At 34.8% G+C, this 24,219-nt stretch overlaps 1 protein-coding gene and 1 non-coding gene across 2 annotated transcripts; one reads left to right on the top strand and one right to left on the bottom strand.

Moving 5' to 3' along the window:
• Positions 1-3,564: 3,564 nt before the first annotated feature.
• On the bottom strand, positions 3,565-3,653 carry TRNAY-GUA (transfer RNA tyrosine (anticodon GUA)). Its single transcript is given in 2 exon segments — positions 3,565-3,600; positions 3,617-3,653. It is a non-coding gene; the product is annotated as a tRNA-Tyr (tRNA).
• Positions 3,654-4,106: 453 nt separating this feature from the next.
• On the top strand, positions 4,107-7,733 carry LOC143587742 (chaperone protein dnaJ A6, chloroplastic-like). Its single transcript, XM_077068944.1, has 7 exons — positions 4,107-4,226; positions 5,266-5,410; positions 5,555-5,612; positions 5,703-5,745; positions 5,836-5,884; positions 6,586-6,669; positions 6,779-7,733. Exons 1-7 carry the CDS (start codon positions 4,117-4,119, stop codon positions 7,613-7,615), a joined length of 1,326 nt encoding a protein of 441 aa, XP_076925059.1. The 5' UTR covers positions 4,107-4,116; the 3' UTR covers positions 7,616-7,733.
• The last annotated feature ends 16,486 nt before the right edge of the window (positions 7,734-24,219 follow it).

Genomic DNA, 24,219 nt, shown 5'->3' with positions numbered 1-24,219 from the left:
GGCTTGTGCAAACAAACAATCTTTAAATCTTTTTCAGCAAACCAATAACTTGTAGCTTCTCATATTAGATCTCCCCCCTCAAAGTGAGCAACTCTTGGAGATCATCCCGATTATCCACTGGCGTATGATATGGTTCAATCTTTTAACAATCAGCAGCAAGTCATCAGCTATCTGTCAGCACTGGTAAAGAAAACATATCTTTACGTTTAACCTCGTCATACATATTCATGAACAACTCAATCATTCAACATCTTTCATTTCGGTTTTCCCTCTCTTGATAACGTTTATCCCAAATAACTCTATGAAGCTCTTCCACATCTCGTTCGCGAAGATGCACTAATGTTTGGGCATATGATTCAGAGTTCCAACCTCCATTAATAAACCCCAAATGATCAAATTTTTCAATCAAATGACAAGAGTCGTATATTCTTCAATAAGATCAACCCATTCGAGAATCGTCCCCCTCAACAGAAGTAATCCGCCGTATACTCGTAGCCAACATAGTCAGGATCAAGTCCCTCAGAAAGAAGTAAACGAACAGAAACTCGTATCCCACATAGTCATTTCATTCTTGAACATATCAATCACCAGTAGAAGAACACTTGCAGTCTTGAACTCAGTCAAATGTAGCTTTGTAAACATGAATTACCATCCGAAATGCAGTAATTTTCAAGAAACTTGCAAACGTAGGAAAATAAACTCAAATAAAAATTTATCTCCCCCTTTTCTTGACAATTTCGGCAAAGTCTTGAATAATCTCCAAATTCACAAACTTTTCCTTAAATTACTCGCGGTCTCCCCCTCGGCCAGTCGAAAAACATAAAAAGTCGGCCGAAAAATATATAACCAAAATTTGCATGAAGAGTCTCCAATACATTAGGAACATCCCAGAAAAATTTCAGTTAAGAAAATTTTTCCCGATTTTTCTGCCAAAAATTCACCGAAAGTTCTTGAAAAATAAATATTATCGCCAAAATTTTCGAGAATGGAATTTCAATCACGAGTAGTATTCGGGAAAAAATTCGCGCAAGAAAAGTGTTCCCGCCATTTTACTCTTTTTTTTAACGAATCACCTCTCTAATTCGTTATAAATATCCAATCTTAGTTCGTGCTCTCCAATTTGTAAACTTAAACTCCAATTCGTTACACACTTAACGAATTAACTCAATTCGTTATAAACTACCAACTCCGATTCGTTATAACAGTTACACGAATGGCCTCCAATTTGTTAAGATTTCCACTTCGTTATACACATAACGAATCACCTTAATTCGTTACCTTTAACTTAACGAATTATCTTAATTCGTTATCATTAACTTAACGAATTACCATGACGAATTAGCTTAATGAATCTCCTTAATTCGTTATCTTTAACTTAACGAATCACTCTAATTCGTTATCATAACCTTAACGAATTAACTTAATCCGTTAAATTTTCCATAACGAATTGCTACAGTAGATTCGTTAAACTTCCTTAACGAATTAGCTACAGTAACCAACGAATCAGGTTGTTGGATCTGAACAGTACGCCGGAAAAACGATTTTTGCCGGAAAAAACTGTTACATGGCCGGAAAAAGTAGATCTGGCCGGATTCTGCAAATTTCAAGCTGCATCCATGGTGAAATCATCAAAACACCATCATAAATCATGAAATTCACCACGAATACTCGGATTTTCTTCGGAAACACGAATCAATCCTCCATTTCACTAAATAACCATTGATTCAACACCAATTGAATCAACCCGTAACCATGCTCTTTCATGACAAAACCTTCAATATACCATAATTAATCACCAAAATCCACAGAAACATGTGGATTTGTATCATAAACACAAATCCATCATCCAATTAACTTAACAATCACTAAATCATCATAAACCGAATCAAAAGTTAACATGCTCTTCCATGGTGAATCACTCAATACACCATAACTTAACACCAAATTACACAAGAAGCTTCATCTTCCATCAATAAACACTAATTCACCATCAAATCCACCAATAACACACTAATTTACTCCATATCTGACCAAAACCCGAAGAACACGAAGAACTCAAATTCATACCTTAATCAATGCACCGAGAGCAGCCACGCGCTCTGTTACCAATTGAGAGAACCTTCCAAGATCTAGCCGCGTCGATACATCGATTATACAATATGATATTAATACTTTAAATACATAGTTTATTGATAAATATGTGATGAATACATTATGGTGGATAAATAACTTATTGAGAGCATAATTACTTAGATCTAGATCTATAAATATGTACATACTAATTATGAGCATGGATATGCCTATTTATAGGCCGTATGCTCTAGTTCGTTAAGTTACGTCTAATTCGTTATATCTTCGTAACGAATTAGACTCCATTCGTTATGCTTCCATAATGAATGGTAATACCTTAACGAACCAGCCTCATTCGTTATGCCTTCATGACGAATGGGCTTATACTTTAACGAACTAGTCTAAATAACTAACGAATGGGCCTCATTCGCTATACAATCCATAGCGAATGGGCCATTTACATTAAATAAACATTCTAGACTAACTATAACTTATTCGATCGCTACGGACACCGAAACCGTGCACTAACATGATATAATTTCAAAACCGATACCAACTATTTGTCATACGTCTAGGCCCCTATGGCCGGGTGTGACATAGCTTCCTCACGTGAATATTCAAATTCTTTTTGTTCTTATGGGCAAAGTATGTTTTCTCCTCGTTTTTTGTCATTGTTTGTGCATATATGGATAATATAAATATGTTAGTTATAAATGATCGTACGTTCGCAATGCATCCTTTGGATGTCATAAGTTCACAACCAAATGAAAACAACAATAAAGATCTAGAAATCTATACATAACAATCTATTCGCTTATAACTTGTCGAACATGTATGACCAATTTACAAATAAAACGAGTTAAATGGGCCATGTTCAAGTTGGGCCGAATTTATATGTGTGCGGTTAATTTTGAAATATTTGACATGAATAATAAAATTGGTCGGGTTTAGGTTGCACATTTCAACCCGTCAACCTGTAACCCATCAACCCACCAACTAGATAGAATTTACACCCCTATTAATAGACAGTGGTTAAGAGAGAACAACATTCTGGACATATGATTTGTGTATAGTTTAGGACTTTGGGCAAACGAGTATGTAGTTTGCGTAATCGGGCTAGATATCATCTAATCTCATATCTGTCTCATACCATGAAAAATTTTATAACTAATCACATACCTATTTCAAACCATGAAAATTTTATAAAACTAATCACATACTCGTTGGTTTTCAAATATATCTACCAGACAATTTGTTTTCCAGCCATCCCTATGTATGGCTGATTTGACAAATATATCATGTATTGATAGTTTGAACAACCAATATATATTTATTACAATAGATCGACCATGACAAGGTTAGTAAAATTAATTATCGACTCAATGAAAAAAAATTCAAGAAAATCATGTTAAAGAAGCTATGAATTATCAAAGTCATACACAGCGTATTATAAAAATAAAGTCTTTTAAGAGTCGTCTTGTTAAAAAAGAGAAGTCCGACCTGCCGGATTCGAACCAGCGACCTAAGGATATCCAACGGTTAACCACTACAGTCCTCCGCTCTACCAACTGAGCTAAGGTCGGTTTTGTAATAGTATGAAAATTGAACATAATATATTGTAAAATATCCAAGTTAACAGAGACTCGTAGGGCTTTTGCTAGGTGGGTTTAGTTTCCTATATGTATATCATCTCTCAAATGAGTTTCTTTCTTTCTTTCTTTCTTTCTTTCTTTCTAGTACCTTCATCTCCGTTCTCACTCGGTTTATTGCTTCAGTTTCAGGTTCCCATATTTATTCCTCATCACTTCACTTGTATTTATTTATTTATTTATTTATTACCTTTCATTTCTGACGGACAGACCCTAGCCCTTAACATAACCTTTTATTAGTCAATTATATTTTATTTCTATCGAGATGTTGATAAACACGTTAATTTTGTTCATAATTGAAGATGTAACAGGGAAATGAGTTTTTTTAAATTGAAATTATAGGATTGGGCACGTATTAGTTATTTATGGTTTGTTGTTATGCAGAGAGTATATAGGGATGGCAATTTTACCTTGTGCTGGTACGTCGGTGGTGGCGCTATGGGGAGGTCAACCTCACTCTATGCTGACTGTTTGTTTATCTACCAAGCCGTTTGCTCATCTGCCTCGGTGAGTACTGTCGTGGTTATTTGATGTTAAATTCATTCGGTAATTTGGTATTTTGATAATGCCTGCTTTGTCTATATCTTGAATAATTGATGGTTGTCATAATGTTTATAAGTATATTTGAACTGAGAATTCAGTAGACAAAGGCTATTGTATAATATTTAATATCATCTAATTGTGCCGAACATGCTCAATGTAATTTCTTTTACCTCACCTAGATCTAAGTTTCAATTGTACTTCTTGCGTTCGTTTGCTCGGCTTTTGTCTTCTCATGTTCATGTCGCCTTCTTGGTTCCACACAACTCCCAATCTTCGGATTTACTAATTCGCTTTATCTAGCGAAGAATCAGATGGCACACTTTTGCAATTTTCTTCTGCAATCACATGGTCTTGATGCCAGCCCTAGCTCAAGGCTTCGGTGTTTGTAATTGTTGGGATCTTTTTAATTCTTCAAGCACAATTCTTAATTTTTTGAATTTTGGATTACTTCCTTCTCTACCTAGATGAGCTAGACAATGCCGAAGCGCTCGCCTAGGAACTAGAAACACATTTATTGAGCCTCGCCTGGAAAACAGGCCTAGGCGCGAGAAGCAGGAGCTTTTAATAATTATGGTTATGAGGGCTGGTTTCCTGTTATAGTTACTTGGCTGAATGGAAAAGTTAAAATTAGTCAAGCACAGCTTGAAGTTTCATTCAGCTTATTTGACGTTGGTCACATGATTTGTGCTTTATAAATAAAATGTTTAGACGTAGTTACTTTTTCCTCTGGTTGTTGTGCGTTAATGTGAAATTTGTGTTTATAAATTATAATATATGTTTAGAGGAGAATATGTTGCAAAACGTTGATCACTTTTTAGGACATATTCAGTGTTAATTGAAAGTTATCTAAAAATCTTACATGGACATGCTGACATGGTTTGTATGTGGTAATCTGAAAAATGGAAGTTATCAAAAGACCTATCATTCGGTACCAACACAATTTGACGCAAAAGCATTATCTTATGCACAATAATTATGTTTTTTATTTTTACTTGCTTATCAGTTTGTCAACAAAGACAAGAGGATTTGCATCATCATGTTCAAGCTTCTTTTCACAACATTCCTTACACGCACTATATCATCTGAGGCCTTCAAGTGGTAACTTTCATAGCCGCAGAGGTAGCAGCCTCATTGTTAGAGCTGAATCAGTAAGTTTAATGTTTTGAGTTATTTCATTTAATTCTCATAATAATGATGATATTCCACTTTCATATTTTGAAAAAAAAGGGTTCATTCTTGATTGTTATCTGTACATGTTTAGAGTTTTAATGTTCTTTCAACCATGTAACCAGGATTTCTATTCAATACTTGGTGTGTCAAAGAATGCCAGCAAATCAGAAATCAAGAGTGGTTAGTAAATATATTACTCTATTATTGTTATCAAAATTTTATTTTGGCCATATTTACAGAAAGCTTTAACCAATCTTATCCTATGTTCAGCTTACAGGAAGCTTGCAAGGAGTTATCATCCTGACGTAAACAAGTAAATTATTTATTTAATAATTTTGTTTTAATAGTAAGCTTAAAAGTAAGTTATAATATTCTGATATAATTTATCATGTCTTTTTTGCAGAGAACCAGGAGCTGAACAAAAGTTCAAGGACATTAGTAATGCCTATGAGGTAACATTCTTTGCTCGCCAGACGAGGTGGCAGTTGTTTACAAGTTTGTTCGGGTTTTATTATATTTGTAATGATTCAAATGAGTAAAATCATGAAAAGATAGCTTATCCTCCTTAAAGTAGGCATGTAAACTAATTGAACGTGCACGGACGGAGCATGTTCTTGTTCGATTTGTAACTTTAACCGAACAAATAATTGAGCACAAAGGATTAAACGAATAGGGTCTTCTTGTTCACGTTTGTTCATTAACAGTATAAATGAACAGTTCATGAACGAACACAGATAAACGAACATAACAGAGCTAAAACTAGTGAAAAGTAATGTGAGGAACGATGTGTTGGGTCTAAAAAGTTATTAAAATTAGACTAAGTTGTAATGGGCCAAAATTTATTTAATGAATATATTAACGAACGTAAAGAAACAAACTTGATCAAACATAAACTAGCTTAACATAAGTGAATAGACATAAACAAATTTAATGAATGAACTTGACCGAATGTTCATCAACATAAATGAACCAAGGAGACATGTTTTGATGTTCATTTGTTTAATTAAATGAACAATTTTTTTTTGTTCATGTTCGTACGTGTATTATTTATTAGTTAAACAAACATAAACAAACTTCCTGCCTAATGGTTTACGAACTATTCACTGAATGTTCGGTTCGTTTACACACGTTTTGACTTGTTATTCTGACGCAGGTTTTATCTGATGATGAAAAACGATCCATATACGACAGGTATGGAGAGGCCGGGCTTAAAGGTGCTGGCGTGGGGGGCACGGGGGTAAGTCCTATAATTCTCTCTACCAAAATACTCAATAAACCAATATTTTTTTATTTTATAATTTCATTTAACAAACACGCCACATTGCACATTCAATTGGTCCGCACAGGATTTCAGCAACCCGTTCGATATCTTCGAGTCATTATTCGACATGGGCGGTATGGGTGGTGGGCGCGGCTCACGCAACATGGCTACCGAAGGCGAAGACCAAGGCTACAATCTTGTCCTAGACTTCAAAGAAGCCGTGTTTGGTTGCGAAAAAGAAATAGAAATAACCAAACTCGACACGTGTAAAACCTGCGACGGGTCGGGTGCCAAGCCGGGGACCACCTCGTCTAGATGCTCGTCATGTGGCGGTCAAGGTCAAGTCATCTCATCAGCCCGAACACCTCTTGGCGTTTTCCAACAAGTGTCAACTTGCCCGTCTTGTGACGGAAGCGGAGAAATATCCACCCCATGTGACACGTGTAAAGGCGACGGGCGTGTAAGGAAGTCAAAGAAAGTCAGTCTTAAAGTCCCGGCTGGGGTTGACTCAGGCAGTCGGTTAAGAGTCAGGTCAGAGGGTAACGCAGGTAGAAAAGGCGGGCCGCCCGGTGACCTTTTTGTAATGATTGATGTGCTTCCGGACCCTGTGTTAAAACGGGACGATGTTAATATTCTTTACACCTGTAAAATCTCGTATCTTGATGCGATATTGGGGACAACGGTGAAGGTGCCGACTGTGGACGGGACAGTTGATTTGAAGATCCCGAGTGGGACCCAGCCGGGGACGACGTTAGTGATGGCGAAGAAGGGGGTCCCGCTTGTGAACAAGGGTAATAAGAGGGGTGATCAGTTGGTGAGAGTGCAGGTTGAGATACCGAAACGTGTGAGTGGTCAAGAAAAGAAGCTGATTGAAGAGTTGTCGAATCTTAAGAAGGGTAAAGTTGCTAGTGGTACTAGATAATATGTTTTGAGTTGAAGGCGATTTTTTAAATGTTTAATCATTATGGATTTTGAGTGATATTTATATATTATATTGATTTACTAAATTAGTGACGAACATAAACATTTTTGGGGGTCCTAGTAGGATTTTCGGTGTTGGATTATGATTATATGTTGATTACAACTTACAAGTGATATTTCATGCAAGTCTAACTAAGGCATATTTGCGTTGCATGGATCGTTTCATATGGCTAGATGCGTCACTTTATGCTCGCTGTCAAATTAGTTTGTGTTGACCTATAATATGTGAGAATTCTCTTTTTGAATAATTACATAAAAATGTCATATTCTACCCTCTTGAAAAATTTCATAACTAGTTGCTAGTCCCTTGCGCTAAGCGGCGGGGTTGCTTTTAAAGGTGAGAGAACTGTATAGAAATGTCGGCATTAGTATGCTTACTGAGAAAGAAGCGCTTATGACTACCTGTGTTGCTAACAATTTTAAAGAGCAAGATCAATGCCACATAACCATGGGCGGACCTTTAAAGGGGCGAGGAGAGGCCCCCCTTCCTCTGTTTTTGGGCTCAAATCTTCTAAATATAACCCATAAATTTTCAATAAATATAGCTCATATATTTTTAATAATATTTTTGGACTCAAAAGTGGTAATATAATTTTTTTATAGCCCAAACCAAACCAACTAAAGAAACTCGTTATCTTTTTAGAATTTATAATCTTATTGGGTGAAAATATTGGCTTTTTATGTGTGAGAAGTTAATATTAATTTTTAATATTTTCGGCCTCTTCTATTTAAAAGTTCAGGTTCCATCGTTGCACATGACCATAGTGTCCAGACAACAAACACTAGTAGTTTGTGTTATAACCTAAGTTTTATCGACAAAACAAAACTGTTGTAGGCAGATTTATACACGCACACTGCCTAGGGATGTACAAAATGATTGTTGGATATTTGCAATTGTGAGATTCTTGAGCATACTTAGGGCGGACTACTTGGCCCAGCCGAGTAGTCGCATTTTTGAGTAGTTGTCTGAGTACATTGGGTGTAGTAGTTTGTGTTTAACGGTCCTAGGACCATTTTGAGTATTAAAAAAGATAACTTTTTTTTACTTAAATACATACAACATAGACCATTTCAATATACAATTATTTCTACTCTATACTATAAATACACTCTCACTCATTATATAAAACTAGTAGAAAACCCATCCGATGCGGTGCCACCGATACCTAACAACGCGATACATGTTTCTTGTTAATTTATTAATTCTCTTGCGATATATCATAGAGTTCAGTAGCCGATGTTCATTTCTTCTGGCTTTTCTACGCTTATTTCATCCGCGTTTTGAAGTCATTTCAGTGAGCTTATACGACTGGATATGTGTGATGTGATTCTCCAACTTCGTCATTTCTCATACATATTTCACGTAATAGTTGTAAATAAACTTATAAAGATTCATTTGATATTATAAAAACAATAAAAAAATTATTTGTTCAGTTTAAGATAAACCTACCAAAGATAACCCATTAAGGTATTATGCGTTTAAGTAAAATGTTTAATAAGTTAGAATCAGTCAAAACTAAAATAATGAAAAAATTGGAATTAGTTAGCATGAGTTCAAGAAAAAAAAAAGGTTGAAAATAAGTAGAAAAATAAAAAATGTTTAGCCGAGCATTGCTACGCACGTAACGTGTAACTAAACCAAAACGAAAAAACCCGAAAAAATTCATCTTGTTTTTTTTGTTGTCTTGGTTTTCTTCTCGGTTTCGTTTCAGTTCGTTTCGATATTTTTTGTTTTGTTTTTTTGGTTTATTTTATGTTCGGTTTCCATTTTCTTCCTTCGTTTTGGTTAGTTTCATTATAGTTTATTTTTTTTCCAGTATTTTTGTTTCGTTTTGGTCGGCTTTTCCAATTTCTATTATTTTGTTTCGATTTTGTCGGTTTTGTTTATTTCAGTTAGATTTCGGTTTTTATGCTGTTTTAGTCAATTTTCTTTATTTCAGTTCGGTTTGTTCAGTTTAATAAAATTAATAAATTTTTTTGTTCAGTTTAAGATAAGCCTGCCAAATATAACGCATTAAGATATTATGTGTTTAAGTAAAATGTTTAATGAGTCAGAATCACTCAAAATTAAAAGAATGAAAAATTTGGAATTACTTGGCATGGGTTCAAGATAAAAAAAAGTTGAAAATAAGTAGAAAAATGTTTAGCCGAGCGTTGTTACGCACGTAAAGTGTAACAACGAAAAAACCCGAAAAAATTCATCTTGTTTTTTTTTTGTCTTGGTTTTCTTCTCGGTTTCGTTTCGATATTTTTTGTTTAGTTTTTTTTTTCGGTTTCTTTTATGTTCGGTTTCCATTTTCTTCCTTCGTTTTGGTTATTTTCATTATAGTTTATTTTTTTCCAGTATTTTTGTTTCGTTTTGGTCGGCTTTTCCAATTTTTATTATTTTGTTTCGATTTTGTCGGTTTTGTTTATTTCGGTTAGATTTCGGTTTTTATGCCGTTTTAGTCAGTTTTCTTTATTTCGGTTCGGTTAGTTCAGTTTAATAAAATTAATAATTTTTTTTTTGTTCAGTTTTAGATAAGTCTGCCAAATATAACCCATTAAGATATTATGCGTTTAAGTAAAATGTTTAATGAGTCAGAATCTCTCAAAACTAAAAGAATGAAAAATTTGGAATTAATTAGCATACATCCAAGATAAAAAAGAAAGGGTGAAAACAAATAGAAAAATATTTAGCCGAGCTCTGGTATGCACATAACGTGTAACTTAACCAAAATGAAAAAAACCCAAAAAAAGTCGTCTCGTTCTGGTCGGTTTTTTGTTTTGTTTTTCTTTTTGGTTTTGTTTTGGTTTTTTTCTCAGTTTCTTTTAGATATTTTTTGTTTCGTTCTTCTCGGTATCGTTTATGTTTGGTTTTCATTTTCTTCTTTCGTTTTGGTTGGTTTCATTACGGTTCCTTTTTTTTCCAGAATTTTTGTTTCACTTTGGTCGGCTTTTTCGATTATTGTTTTTTTTCTTTCGATTTTTATTGATTTGTTTATTTCGGTTAAGTTTCGGTTTTTTTGTGTTGTTTTAGTCAGTTTTCTTTATTTCGGTTCGGTTTTTTGTTTTGTTTTGGTCGGTTTCGTTTCAGTTTTCGGTTCATGCGGGCAAATAAAGCATCGAATGCAACATCGGATCCGTAACCAGTGCTAGTAGGTGCGTCACACATCGCTTCTGTACATGCAAGGACACACGTTTACCGACCCCGGTACGTGTAAACAATGCCATCCACGTAATTGATGCCTTGACGCACATAACCTTTGACAAAAATCAAGAATTGAAAGCATCAATATAAATAAATCATTTTTTAAACCAGTTGGTTTTGACCTGACCAAAACCTGTTTTGACATGACTCCTTTCGACACAACATCGTTCTAACCGGAAACTGTTATAGCATGACCCCTTTCGACCTGAACCCGCACTTACCTTACCCGGACCAAATTAACCATTTTATGTATCGACTTGTTCTGACACTAATAAGGATTGACCCATGACACGAGTCCGTTCGACTCGTTGTCATCTTAATCGGTAATCACGTAACATGTTGATTTTTTAAAATTAATAAAATATCAACACCATACTCAAATTAAAGAGAATAAAATGCTCATTTTTATGATGTAATTTTTTTTAAAAAAAATATTGGCGTGTTAAATAGTTATCTCCGTTAAGTAGGTCGTGGGGGTAGTTAGTTTAGATTAAGGGTTAAATGTGTAACTTTTCTTTGAATTTACAATTAGTGTGTAACGTTGAGGGACCATGGTTGTATTTATTTTTTGTAAATTAAAGTTCACGTAGATTTGATGGTGATGTAAAGACCATTTTACCATAGTATTCTCTAAATTATATGCAATGTAGATTGTATATAAAACAAATAGTTTTATACCTCTTAAATTTTAATAGGTCCTTGCTGTTTGCTGTATATATAGTATATATTTTTTGATGGATGCTCCCGGTCCAAGTGATATTGGGTGCTATCATAGGTGGATTCATCCGATTCGAACGATTTTGATGAATTGCTTTCCGACTAATCTGATTCAAATGATATGAAATTTTTGGTGAATGTTATAGCCGCAACAAAGGAACTGCAAGATACGACATGTTCAAAGAAAATTTATGTGTTACGTGATCATGAAGATACGTATAGAGCTCGTTTTGGACACGTATGACGAAGATAATTCGAAGTATGAAGAAGATATGTATGACGAAGATAATTTGTCAACTCACAACCGGTAACGCTTTTGATGAATACGATGAATATTTAGCTATGTCTGAAAGAACTTCAAATGAAAGCTAGAATATTTTTGCAATCTTGTTATTTTGTTATACGATAGAGAGTTTTTTAGTCATCTGACTAGCCACTACATTGTACATCTGAACGATGCACATGGAAGCTAGATTGGACAAGCGGGGGATGATCGGTAGCATCGTCGTTTAGCGTATGCACCCAATTGAGTTCCGATGGCAGTTTATGAGAGGTGATTACCAATATCCAAAGATCATGTTCAAAGTGGTCGTGGTGTCAAATGACATTGTTTTGGCATGCGTACTTCGAACCTGCCGGTTCGAATAACTATCTTAATGTTCTTCATCAATCTCCGTTGTTAAATAATGATTTGCTTGGAAACGCCCCTAGAATTCCTTTAATGTCTACAACCGACAATACAAACTACTTTTTTGCTGATGAGATTTACCCGAGTTGTTATATTTTCGTGCAAGGTCAACGAAAAAGACGTCGAACGTCGGTTTGGTGTTTTAAAAGCTATACGGGGCATACTTAATCGACCTCAATGAGCATTGAAGCACGAGAAAATAAGAAATCTAAAATATACGTATGTATCATATTGCATAATATGACTATAAAGCATGACGGAAGGGAAATATCCCCTGATTACGTCCCGGACTCTTTGACCGATATAGTCGTTGACGACCACACATTGTTTGAGTTGCAAGATTAAAACATGCATTTCAGACTTCGTTTCAATCTCATGGAATACATTACTACACTACCGGGTGGAACAACGATTCGGACGATGAATAATTTATTGTAGTTGTATTTATAATAGTTTTATTACCAATGTAGTTTTTTTATATATATTTTCTCTCTTTATTTTGGGTTATTGTTTCTTTAAATATTGTAGTCTTTTTTATTTTATTTAATGAGAATATATTGTGTGAGTAGTTTTGGTAAATCATTCATATATTTTGTAGTTTTGGTAAGGTTTTATTAGTTAATTGAATGAGTGCCGGGTAAAGAACCCCACCCTTACAAAAACATATTTATGTCGTTGGTCATCTTTGTGGCATTAATACAAAAGGGGGTTGACACTTGAATAAGACTTTTGGTATGTTGAACACGTAACCTGCGTATCTGCCCAAAATGATGACGGCTTGGTAGGGATGGCAGTGAAACCAATTTTTCAATGGGGATGGTAGTGAAACCCGAAACTTGACATAATCCGGACGGGTAATACCTGAGTCGTCAAATTTAGTCACAATCAGCTTTAACATATCCTCATTCCGTGACCACATTGTGATCGTGGCCGAATTCACTTCAACTTCAACGTCGTCGTCGTCGTCATCATCATCATCATCATCATCTTCGTCGTCGTCGTCGCGTCGTCATCATCATCAATCTCATCACTCACATCACTGACGACATCGGGGAACCGGTGGAGGATCTGTAGGTGGAGGATCTGTATCAGATGCTTTACATGTGCTATCACGAGTCACCCCGTAGTGTACATCTGCCTCAACATAGTCTCCGAGCATATCACCATTACATGCCATGGATTCTTGAATAATTTCTTTCTCCTGTTGGTAAATTTACCGTTTAAATGTTTCCAGTACATAAGATTTGCCATAACAGAGAGAATTTTTGTAAGAGATTAATTTTGGAGAAAATTATGCAAATATTTATTGACTGAATGGAGAAAATTTATAAAATATCATACGCATAATATACCATCCATATTACAAAAAAACTTCCATATCAATTTAGGGTTTATCATTAAAAAACAAGTGATGAACAAGAATTCAAGCATTAGCAATTAATACTTACGTGTAGTGATTAACATATGATATCTGGGATCCATAGCTCTTCAAATCACCCAAGAACTTCGAAAATCTCCAAAAGTGTATTTGGTTTTGTTTAGAGATGGCTGTGGCTGGTTATGGGGAGATTAGGGTTCATAAAATATTTCAAACAAAAACTTCTCGCGCTCACGCTTGATCACGTATCGCGACGCCGGAAGTCATATAACCGTCGCGTAGCGCGACGGGTTATGAAATAATGTCCGACTAATATTATAAAAAACAAGTATAATAAATAAATATAATAACTAGTCATGCAACATAATCATATAGTATGTAAGAATTAAATCTGAATTATCTAACGTGTCCGGTTCGACATTTATGACCAATGTATAAGGACAATCTAGTGTTATTCTGTAATTCCTAGAATTATCGTTGAGCGGATGTTTGTGCAATAATTGACACACTTAATTAATCCTAATTAAGTGAAATGCATGAATGAATGTTTGAGATAACGGAGTTTGTATTAACGGTGCTAACCAGAAATTTGCGGGGTGTCAAATTCATTCACTACTTATCCGATTTTGTTTCGTTCAGTCCTAATTGAACATTCGATTCGATCAATTTAGCCCGAATTTCATTCAAATTCAACCTAATTCATTCAAACTTCCAATACGAACATAGTTGCCAATGTTAACACTCGTCAGCAAGAGGTCGATAAGACCTTGAAAGAACACAAGCGTATGATTCTTTGCATGGAGAATAGTTTTCAGAAAGCAATGGTTGATTTACAATCTAATATGGAGAAAATGACGGAGAGAATGCTCGCTCCGATTCAAGTACAATTGTTTCAAGGTCAGATGCCTAATTCTGGCCATACTTTTGGTACGTCATCATCAGAATCTCAAATTAGGGCAGATCAACGACTAACTCACTATGGTCGAATTGATTTCCCTAATTTCTAAGACGAGGAAGTCTAGTTATATAAGTGTGATCACTTTGATATGGATTGAACTCTGACCATCTTAAGTTGAGAATTGCGGTGGTGAATCTAGAAGGTCCTACACTTCACTGACATCAAGCTTATATGAAGTCATGTGACAGTACAATTAATACTCTCCTTGGAGTTCATATGTTGGTGCAATCACTAAAATATTCTCTGAAACTCTTATTGAAGATGTCATGTAACATCCTAAATATTCTAATATTAAATAAAGAGTGTTGCGTTAAATTGTCGTGTGTTAAATAATTAATTAGTATTAAATAAGAATGATGGACTTGGATAATTAAAAATGATTAAAGAGTAACAGGCTTTAGGTCCATGGGCTTTAAGGGGTATAAATACTTCCTTAAACCATTCTAAAACCCTAACGCTCATTTCCATCTTCCATAATCTCTACACACACTCAAACACACACATACACCTTACTATAAACGACCTAAAGAAAGAAAGAAAGGAGAAGCAAGATCGTACGTGATTATTAATAGATCTTCCATAAACAAGATAGGTCCAAGGTTTTAAAGTTCATAATCAAGCTAAATGAGATCCAAACGAACACAAAAAGTATGATCTTGATATTTAAAGATTATGTTTTTGTTAACGATTGGTCTAAAAACTTAAAACTGTAGTAGATCGGGCCTAAACGAAATGTAAAGTAATGAACTTGATGATAAAACAATGTTTTGTTTTTTTTAAAAGACAAAGATGTTTGTTTAAGACAAGCTATGTAATGTTTTATGAAAGAATTTATATTCCTCGAACGTTTTTATTAACTCTGATGATTAGAACTATGTTAATGAGTAAATTGTAACACCCCGACCAAAGGCGGATTATACGTCGGGGCGCCACATATTGTTTCATTACTCGTGACACTATTGGGTGTCAATATTTAATAAATACATTCATTCGCGCACGCGCAAAGCAAAAATAAGATAACATAAATCATCATAAATCAATATATTATAAATCATAATATTCGAACAGCAATAACTTGTCTTGATACATTTTAATCTAGGTCAAAAATAAAGAAAACTTCCTACGTGTCCACAAGCTCCAAAACAGCTACTGCAAACCTGAACATGTGTTAAAATAAAACGTCAAACACTTGCGTGTTGGTGAGAAATCAAGTTTAATACAATACATAGATAACAATAAATCTGCGCGCAACATGTGTATGTCTGGTTTTCAACAAGGGTGTAATCTGATCGGGACCAACTCTAAGATTCATAAGACTGCCAGTGCTCACAATTGAGCTCACAAACAAAACAAACTGTGCATGTGTAAACAAAAGAGAAAATCATAAACGATAGTTCTCCCGTGTTCATCTAATGGTACCATGAAAACTGCGGAATAGACCGACAAGACGGTTAATGATCCACACATACAAATAAACAGCCAAGTCTACGTCCTCAACACATGGGATACTGCGCGACTAAAGTTCATAAACAAGTTTAAGACTCTAAGTTTGTATGAACACATGAACATCCCAAAACATTAAAAGCAAAAAGGGATTAGGTACGAGATTACTCACTTGATAAACGATGCGGTGTAAGATAAAGCAAGAACCAACTTTAAACAAGCACAAGTTAACCTATAATTAAAGATTATTGTTTTAACGATTTGTTTTAAGTCTTGATTATAAGTTAGCATAATTAATAAGTAAGTTATTATATATATATATTACCGGAAAAGCAGGGCAGAACAGGGAGGAAGACGGAGGCAGAGAGGGAGGCGGCAGAGAGCAAGGAAAACAGGAGAGAGTAAGTGTTTTGTGTGTGTAGTGTTAGGAAAATAATGTTATTATTTATAGGAAAACCCTAGGAGACATAAATCCAGAAAAAGGGGAAAAGATCTCAAAAAGCAAAAGATTCCAAAAGCAAAAGATATCAAAAGATATGGCAGCTGCAGAGGCAAGATAAAGCTGTCAGGGAACAGTAAAAAGGCATGGGCGGTTCAGAAAAAGGTACAGGTCAAGCATGGCAAAAGCAGATCTCAAAAGATTATGTCAGTCACTTTATCTGTCAACCAATGGGGTTGGTGCGCATGCTGCGCCGAAAGTAACTTTTCGGACATAAAGCAGATTAGGTCAACAGCTCAAAAGATAAAACAACACAAAAGCAAACGGCTAGATTTAAACAGAAGAAAACTCGAAGGATTCAGCGCGAGAAGGCTAAGGCGCGAAGGCAGACACAGAAGGTCAAGAGAGCGCGAGCGCGAAGGCAGACAGAACTAACCTTAACGCGTCGCGGAAAGAACTACATTTCTAAGCGCGCCGCGGGAAGAATCACATTCCTTAGCGCGCCGCGGGAAGAACTATAATTCTTCACGCGTCGAGGGATGAACTACGATACTTAGCGCGCTGCGAGAAGAACTACAATCCTTAGCGCGTCGCGGGAAGAACTACCGTTCTTAGCGCGCTGCGAGAAGAATTACAATTCTTAGAGCGCTGCGAGAAGAGTTCGTCTCGCGTATCGCAGGAATAGATGGTCTTCACGCAGGCTTCCTTGTAAGGGGTCTGGCGCGTGGAGCTGCGCAGACAACCTTAGGCGGGAAGGAACAAAGGACAGCAAAGAGTAAGGAGAGAGAAACAAGGCTTAAGGGCGGGACGGCGACAAGAGGGAAAAGAAGGCGGAAAGAGATAAGAAGGAAGAGGGAGGGGACGGCGGAAAGAAGGAGAGAGAAAGAGGCGGGAAGGAAAATATATTATTATTATTAAAAGTAAAATATAAGTATAAATAAATATTAAATCATAAAAGAAAGAGATCGGATAAGGGAAACGAGTACCTGGGTCGGGTCGGATCGGGGCAGATGTCACATAAATCCAACGTCCAAATGTGAGACACCGGTAACGGGGCCTTACATGTCATGGAGGAATTGAATGTACTTTATCAAACTAGTACTTTAAAATAAAAGAATATTGTTTAGCTTTTGATGCTCTATTGAATAATATATGCTCTATTGAATAAGGCCACAATATGTGAAGCTTATGCTGTAAGATTGTTTGTGTGAGGGTTAAAGCCCAAATTGAAATGCGTGGTGAAAATGTTTAAACAAAAACATCTAAGAGATGCCTATGCAATTGCTAAACAACAAGACATTGCCCATAACACCTTATTCACCACCACTTCATACACTAAGAAAGCTACTCCCAACTATCTTAATCCTACTCCTATAAATACCTGTAAATCCAAGATTGCAGGCCCAACTAATGCAACTAAACTTCCTTGACTATGCACACCCACCCAAAAATCTTTGACCTCTAAAATATTAACCATTAAAGAGTTAAACCCAAAAGGGCAAAAAGGGCAATGCTTCTGGTGTTATGACAAGTTTTCTCTTGGCTATAAATGCCCAAACATGCAGTTGTTGTTATGGAACTAGTTGATGATGATTTCAGATGAAATTCTTATACAAGAAGAGGTGCAAGAAGTAGAAAAACCTAGGATTTCCATTCATGCTTTGACCAAAATTCCTTATTATTCTACTATGAATATTGCTGGTTCTATGGGAACAAGAACTTTACACATTTCGAATGACTCAGGATCCACTCACAATTCATTGATCAAACCTTAGCCACTAAACACCAAATTGCCACTCAGGAAGTTAAATCCATGAGGAACAGCTAATGGCAACCAATTAATTTATCAAAGCATGTGTAAGGATTTTAAATAGATAATACAAAGTACATGGGGTATGACTTTGAAATCCAATATAAAATAAAGTGTGAAAATGTGGCTGCTGATGCCCTTTCCAGAGCACAAGCAGTGTCTCAAATCAACTAACACTACGTTCTTTCCAACCATTGTTTTTGGAAAGGATTAAGAACTCTTGGAAATGTAATCTTGTTATTCAAAAACAGATCTTAGATTTGCAACAAGTTCATTCATTAAACCTTTTTACATGGCAAGATGAACTATTCAGGAGGAAAAATTAATTGGTGGTAGGCCAAGATCCAAACTTGAGGCAAGATATACTTAAGGAGCACCATTCTACAACTATGGGTGGTCATTCTGGTGTACATTCCACGCATAAAAGGTTGAAAAGTATGTTCTACTGGAAAGGTAAGTTGAAAGAGGTTAGAGAATTTGTTAGAAACTACAATGTTTGTCAGCAAGTGAAGTTGTAAATTGTAACATACCCTGGCATGTTGCAGCCTTTACTTGTGCCAACTTTTGTTTTCTAAGATATTAGCATGAATTTCATAACAAGTTTACCGAGATCCAGGGGTAAAGAGGCCATTTTGTATTAGTGAACAAGCTCACTATGTACTCTCACTTTATAGAATTGGTTGATCAATATGCTTCAAGTTCCGTAGCTCAGGGTTTTGTAGATAATGTCTACAAACTTCATGAATAGCCATCAACAATTTAGACAAGGATACTATTTTCCTAAGTAGATTTTGGATGGAGCTCAGTAGAAATATGGGAATTTCAGTTAACATTTCCAATACATACCACCCACAAACTGATGAGAAAGCAAAAGTGGCAACTAGATGTGTTGAAGCTCATCTTAGATGTATGGTATTACAAAAGCCTACATCTTAGGATAGATGGCATAACACTATTCAAACCACACCCTTTCAGGCTTTGGCTTTGTATGGGTATGCTCCACATATACATTTTCCCCATATTTATATGGGTCCGAACATAGCCAAAGTGGATGACATGATGTATGATAGAGAAGGGAATACTTAAAGTAATCAAAGAAGCTCTACAAGGAGCTCAAAATAGAATGAGATAGTATGCAAATACGAAGAGGAGTGAAAGAAGCTTTGATACAGGTACTTGGGTGTTTGTCAAATTACAACCATATGTGCAGACTTCTTTAAGTCTAAAGAAGTCTGGCTGGGTATATCAAATTGTTTCCTAAGTAATTTGGTCCCTATTTTATCACTAAAAAAATATGGGTTGTGGCATATAGGTTGGATTTACCAAAAAAAACTCAGATCCACCCAGTTTTCCATGTGTCACTATATTAAAAAAAGCATCTGGTCCTCCAACACAAGTGTCAATTATACCTACTATTGCTCCAAGGTTTTCTCTGCACCCCTTAAATATCTTGGATAGTAGAATCTCTCGAAGAAGAAATAGTCTTGTAGGACAAGTTCTGGTGCAGTGGAAAGATTTGCCTATCTGTGATGCTACATGGGAGTATAAGGATGAGTTCTAGTATAGATGTCCTGAATTAAAGCTGTAACTATCATTGGGTCCAGGATTTTTAATATGGAAGGGGTATTGTTACATATCAGAAGTATAGGGGTAAAAAATATAATAGTTTGAAATATAAGGATTTGTCTGTAATGTAATTAGTGTAACGGACTATTAGTTAGATTATGTTACTTAGGTCATGTACTTAACTACCATTGGAGACAATGAAAGATTAGGCAAATGTTGGTTAATCATTATTCTATTATTTTACCTATCAATTTCTCTCTTTCAAAACCCATGAAGAAGCTCCTTTTCATGTGCTTCTACGCCCAAAGTATCAGAGAGTTCAAGCAAATCTCTAACTGAAAATAGGAGAAATCTTACACCAACGGCTTATGTTCTCCCAAACTACCGCCGTGATGGGATATAAATAAGATTTGCTATCAGTATTCCTTTTTTCAAGTTCCAACTTAGTCGGATTCCTATTCAAATCAATACTCCAAACATGAATATTACACTTCACCGTGACACAATTGCTCCACCTCATAGTGCAATTATTACTATTATCTCGGTTTTGAATTACCAACTTCTTGACCGAGTTACATGTGAACTTCCTTACCTTGTCTCCAGCCCATTCCCAAGCATCCAAACCCCCATACCAAACAACAACATTGATAAGTTAGAAACACCTTTCCCATTATTCCCCTTCAATCGACAAATTTAGGATTTTCGACCAATCCCAAACCCAACAAAACTGATTGCCATCTCTCAAAAAACGATAACTACTTTACAATATTTATCTCTTTCCATGTTATATAAGTTTGGTAACATCTCTCTTAAGTTCAAACTCCTTATCCAAACATCAGACCAGAAACCTTCCTTCTTACCATCTCCAATTTTGCCTCTAATGAGCCTGCCATTTTCAACCCAACCAACTTCAAATTGTTTACAACTTTGAAAAATGTTCAACCAAACCGATCCATTCCCATTTTTATATTGAATCTCATACCAAATAGAACCATACGAGTTTACAGATTCTGCCATATGTTTCCACAACCCCTTCGTATATGTCTTAAATCTCTATAGCCACTTCGTCAACAATGCATTATTCACATATATTAGTCTACTAATAATGCCCAATCCACTCTTGTCTTTAGGTAACACCACCCTCTCCCAAGCAACCCAATGGATCTTTCTAACACTGTTGGAACCTCCCCGCAAAAATCACTTTATAATCCGTTCAATAGTCTCAACCTTATAAAATGAAACTTCGAAAATAGAGAAATAATAAATCGGTAAACTTTCAAGAACCGACTTGATCAAGACGGCTCTCCCACCAATAGACAATGAGTGGGCTTTCCATGTTGGCAATTTAGAATATAGTGAATGGAAATTAATTTTTTGAAATTATTATTATTAGACTTTTCATATGGTGAAAATCTTAACTAGAGTTACTTATTGAACTTGATTAGTTATATTAGAGTTTATGACTCTAATTAAGTTCTAACTATGTGTCTCATTTGATGGAGCTAGGAAAAAATACAAGTTAGAAAATTCAAGGAAAAATGCATGCATGCAAGAAGAGTTATTGGTGAAGAAGAAAACTTTGAATACTCATATATTGGGAACCTATAGCGATGAGTTTCTCCACTTGATTCCTCTTCCTTTTTATTCTACCATTTTCACAAGTTTTAACACTACAAGTTACCCGATGTAACCTTGGGCATGTGGACATTTTCGGCAGTACTAACTGCTTCGGCTGTTGTACCCTAGGAGACAAACGCGTTGTCTTATGTAGGTGAGAGAAATCTGTTTTAAGGGAAGCGTGTTGAACATGTGCCTCAGCCTCAACTGTCAAATTTAGTTTGTTCATTGTTGCAGCCAAGCGACTACTATATAAGACCTTGTTGTAACAAAAGTTGGACAATCTATCTTTTTAAGTTATTGTCATGGTGATTACAAGAAGATGTTGCTAAATAATAAGTTGAAGACTTTATCATTTGAATAGCTTGGTTGACATAATTTTTATATTCTTTCATTATTTATTTTAGTTTGTATTACAGTATGTGCATTGTATTACTTATTTTTCATGTTAATAACGAGAGTATCGTTATTATTAGTATTAATTTTAATATAAAAAGTGTCTCATATTCCTACAATCTTAAAATGAATTCAGTTAGATTGTTTAGGCAATCTTAAACATTTTTTACTAAGGATATTTGGTTCACGGAAAATATTAAAATTATTTTGTGATTGTTGCGAGAATCTTGTATATTTGTTTTGAAAGTATGTATGTAGTACAAATTGTTAGTGTATGGATTTATAGAGATGTGGTAGAATCTTAAATCTTATACCATGATATAAGACGAATGGTTTATGATCCAATCGTTCGATTAAAGATGACTTTTCAGTCGTTATTTTTCTAACTTGTGTGTCAGGCCGGGTTTATTGGTGTAAACCTATGTTCTATGTGAACATTAAATTCTCGAACCTGCATGTTATTAGACCATATGTATTTTCTAAGTAATATGTTTTGTATATACTTCATTTCCTAACATGCGTGTTAGTAATTCTTACAAGTTATAAATATTATGGTTTAAAACGTTTATCCAAACGTCTCGTTTCTTAAAACGAGTGTTAGAAGTAGTTTATTTTATATAAACCAATAAGCCTTACAATGATTTTTGTAATCATTTATTTCTTAATGAGCGTGTTAGATTTGGTTTATTTAATATAAACTAATAAGTTTTATAACAATTTATGTAATCGTTTATTATTGACGAGTGTCTTATTAAATAGTGCACGGAGACGTCCATTGGGTGCATTTTAGTAAAATAAAAACATAGACATCCATCTTTGCGTTATAGTGAAATAGTACATATGAGACTTCCATGTGTGTCTATTAAGATTTCTCTCATTAAGTCATCAATATGGAAGCCTTAACTAAGTGTTAACGAAAGCTTTAACTATATGTTAATGAAGTGACTCTTGGGCTAATAAGGTTTTATGAATTAAAGGTTTCACATTATACTATAGAAAAACAAATAGTTTAAAAAGGTTTTGTCTCAATGTTTAATTTTTCTAAGAAGGGTGTTAGAAAGAGTTATTTTATAACTTTAAACAACGCTTGTCTTAACATTTTATAATAGTCTAACGTGCTTGTTAGATATGTTTTTTTTGTGAAACCGACGGTTTTAAACGGTTTCGAAAGAAACAAATTAATTTATAGAATAGCGATAAAATAAAAACTTGGTGTTGTTATGAACATAAGTTTTGTTAAAGTTTACAACGAGCATGTAGTTAACAACTTGTGGTTGTTTTGGGAAAATTTTGATTGTTTAAGTATATTGTTTCAATATGGAACGAAGATCTTATCCTTATGAGTTCATAGAGAAATATTGAGGGAGTACCTCAAGTCATGGCATAAAAGGATATCATTGCGATGATTAAGATCGGACAATGAAGGTGTTGAAGATAATAACACTTTGAGATTTGTTATCTAGATGTTGTCTTTTTATCCGTTTGAATTACTTTTAAAAAGTGTTTTACACTTTATTTTGTAAGTTCGGTTGTATTGTTATTTTGTGTTCAATATCTTCGGATAACGCATGCAATTATACAACAAAGTAAATCAGTATTTTAAAATAAAATGCATAATTTTAAACGGATAGTGCAAGGAATGTGCAAAACTAATAACTTGTGAGCTATTGCATTGACTAAAGTCTAAGATGAGACATCAAATGTATAACCACATTATGGGAGGGTTATGGAAGAACGTGGTGAGTGTATTAAGATGAAATACACAAGAATTTTATATTTAAATCCTTGAGATTCACAAAGTGTGAATTATAACATATGAACTAATATATGTAATAAGAAATTAAACTTCTTGAACTTTGCTAAGTATGAATTATAACATATGAACTAATATATGTTAACAAGAAATTAAACCTTTTGGAAGTTCAATAAGTATGAATTATAACATATGAATTAGTATATGTTTATGAGATATTTAAATCCTTGAAAATTCATGAAAGATTATATCTTTGAAAATTCACCGAGTGTGTATCATATATATGTTGATCATATATAAAGAAATATGTGTTACTATTGTAAATGAATTTAAGCAAATTTTAAGAGATTCATTATAATATACTTATAATATTGATGGATATGTAGTTTTTTCTTCCACCATTCATGTTGTTTGAACTATGTGAGAGTGTTGTCTTTCATATTGGGAGAGTCTATAAATAAATGGTTTTAAGAAACAAATTTGAATTCTAAGAGTTTGAGTGTCAATCCAATTTGCTTTATCTCAAGATTATAGTGATTGTAGACGAGGAACATTCATCTTGTTGGTGATGAATGTATTCATCAAAATGA

This window comes from Bidens hawaiensis, unplaced genomic scaffold, assembly GCF_021521415.1.
Source record: "Bidens hawaiensis isolate Kalapana, Puna unplaced genomic scaffold, B.hawaiensis_p1.1 tig00035856_1, whole genome shotgun sequence".
NCBI lineage: Eukaryota > Viridiplantae > Streptophyta > Magnoliopsida > Asterales > Asteraceae > Bidens > Bidens hawaiensis.
The sequence above is the reverse complement of the archived record's forward strand: the minus strand, read 5'-3'. Positions and strand labels throughout refer to the sequence as shown.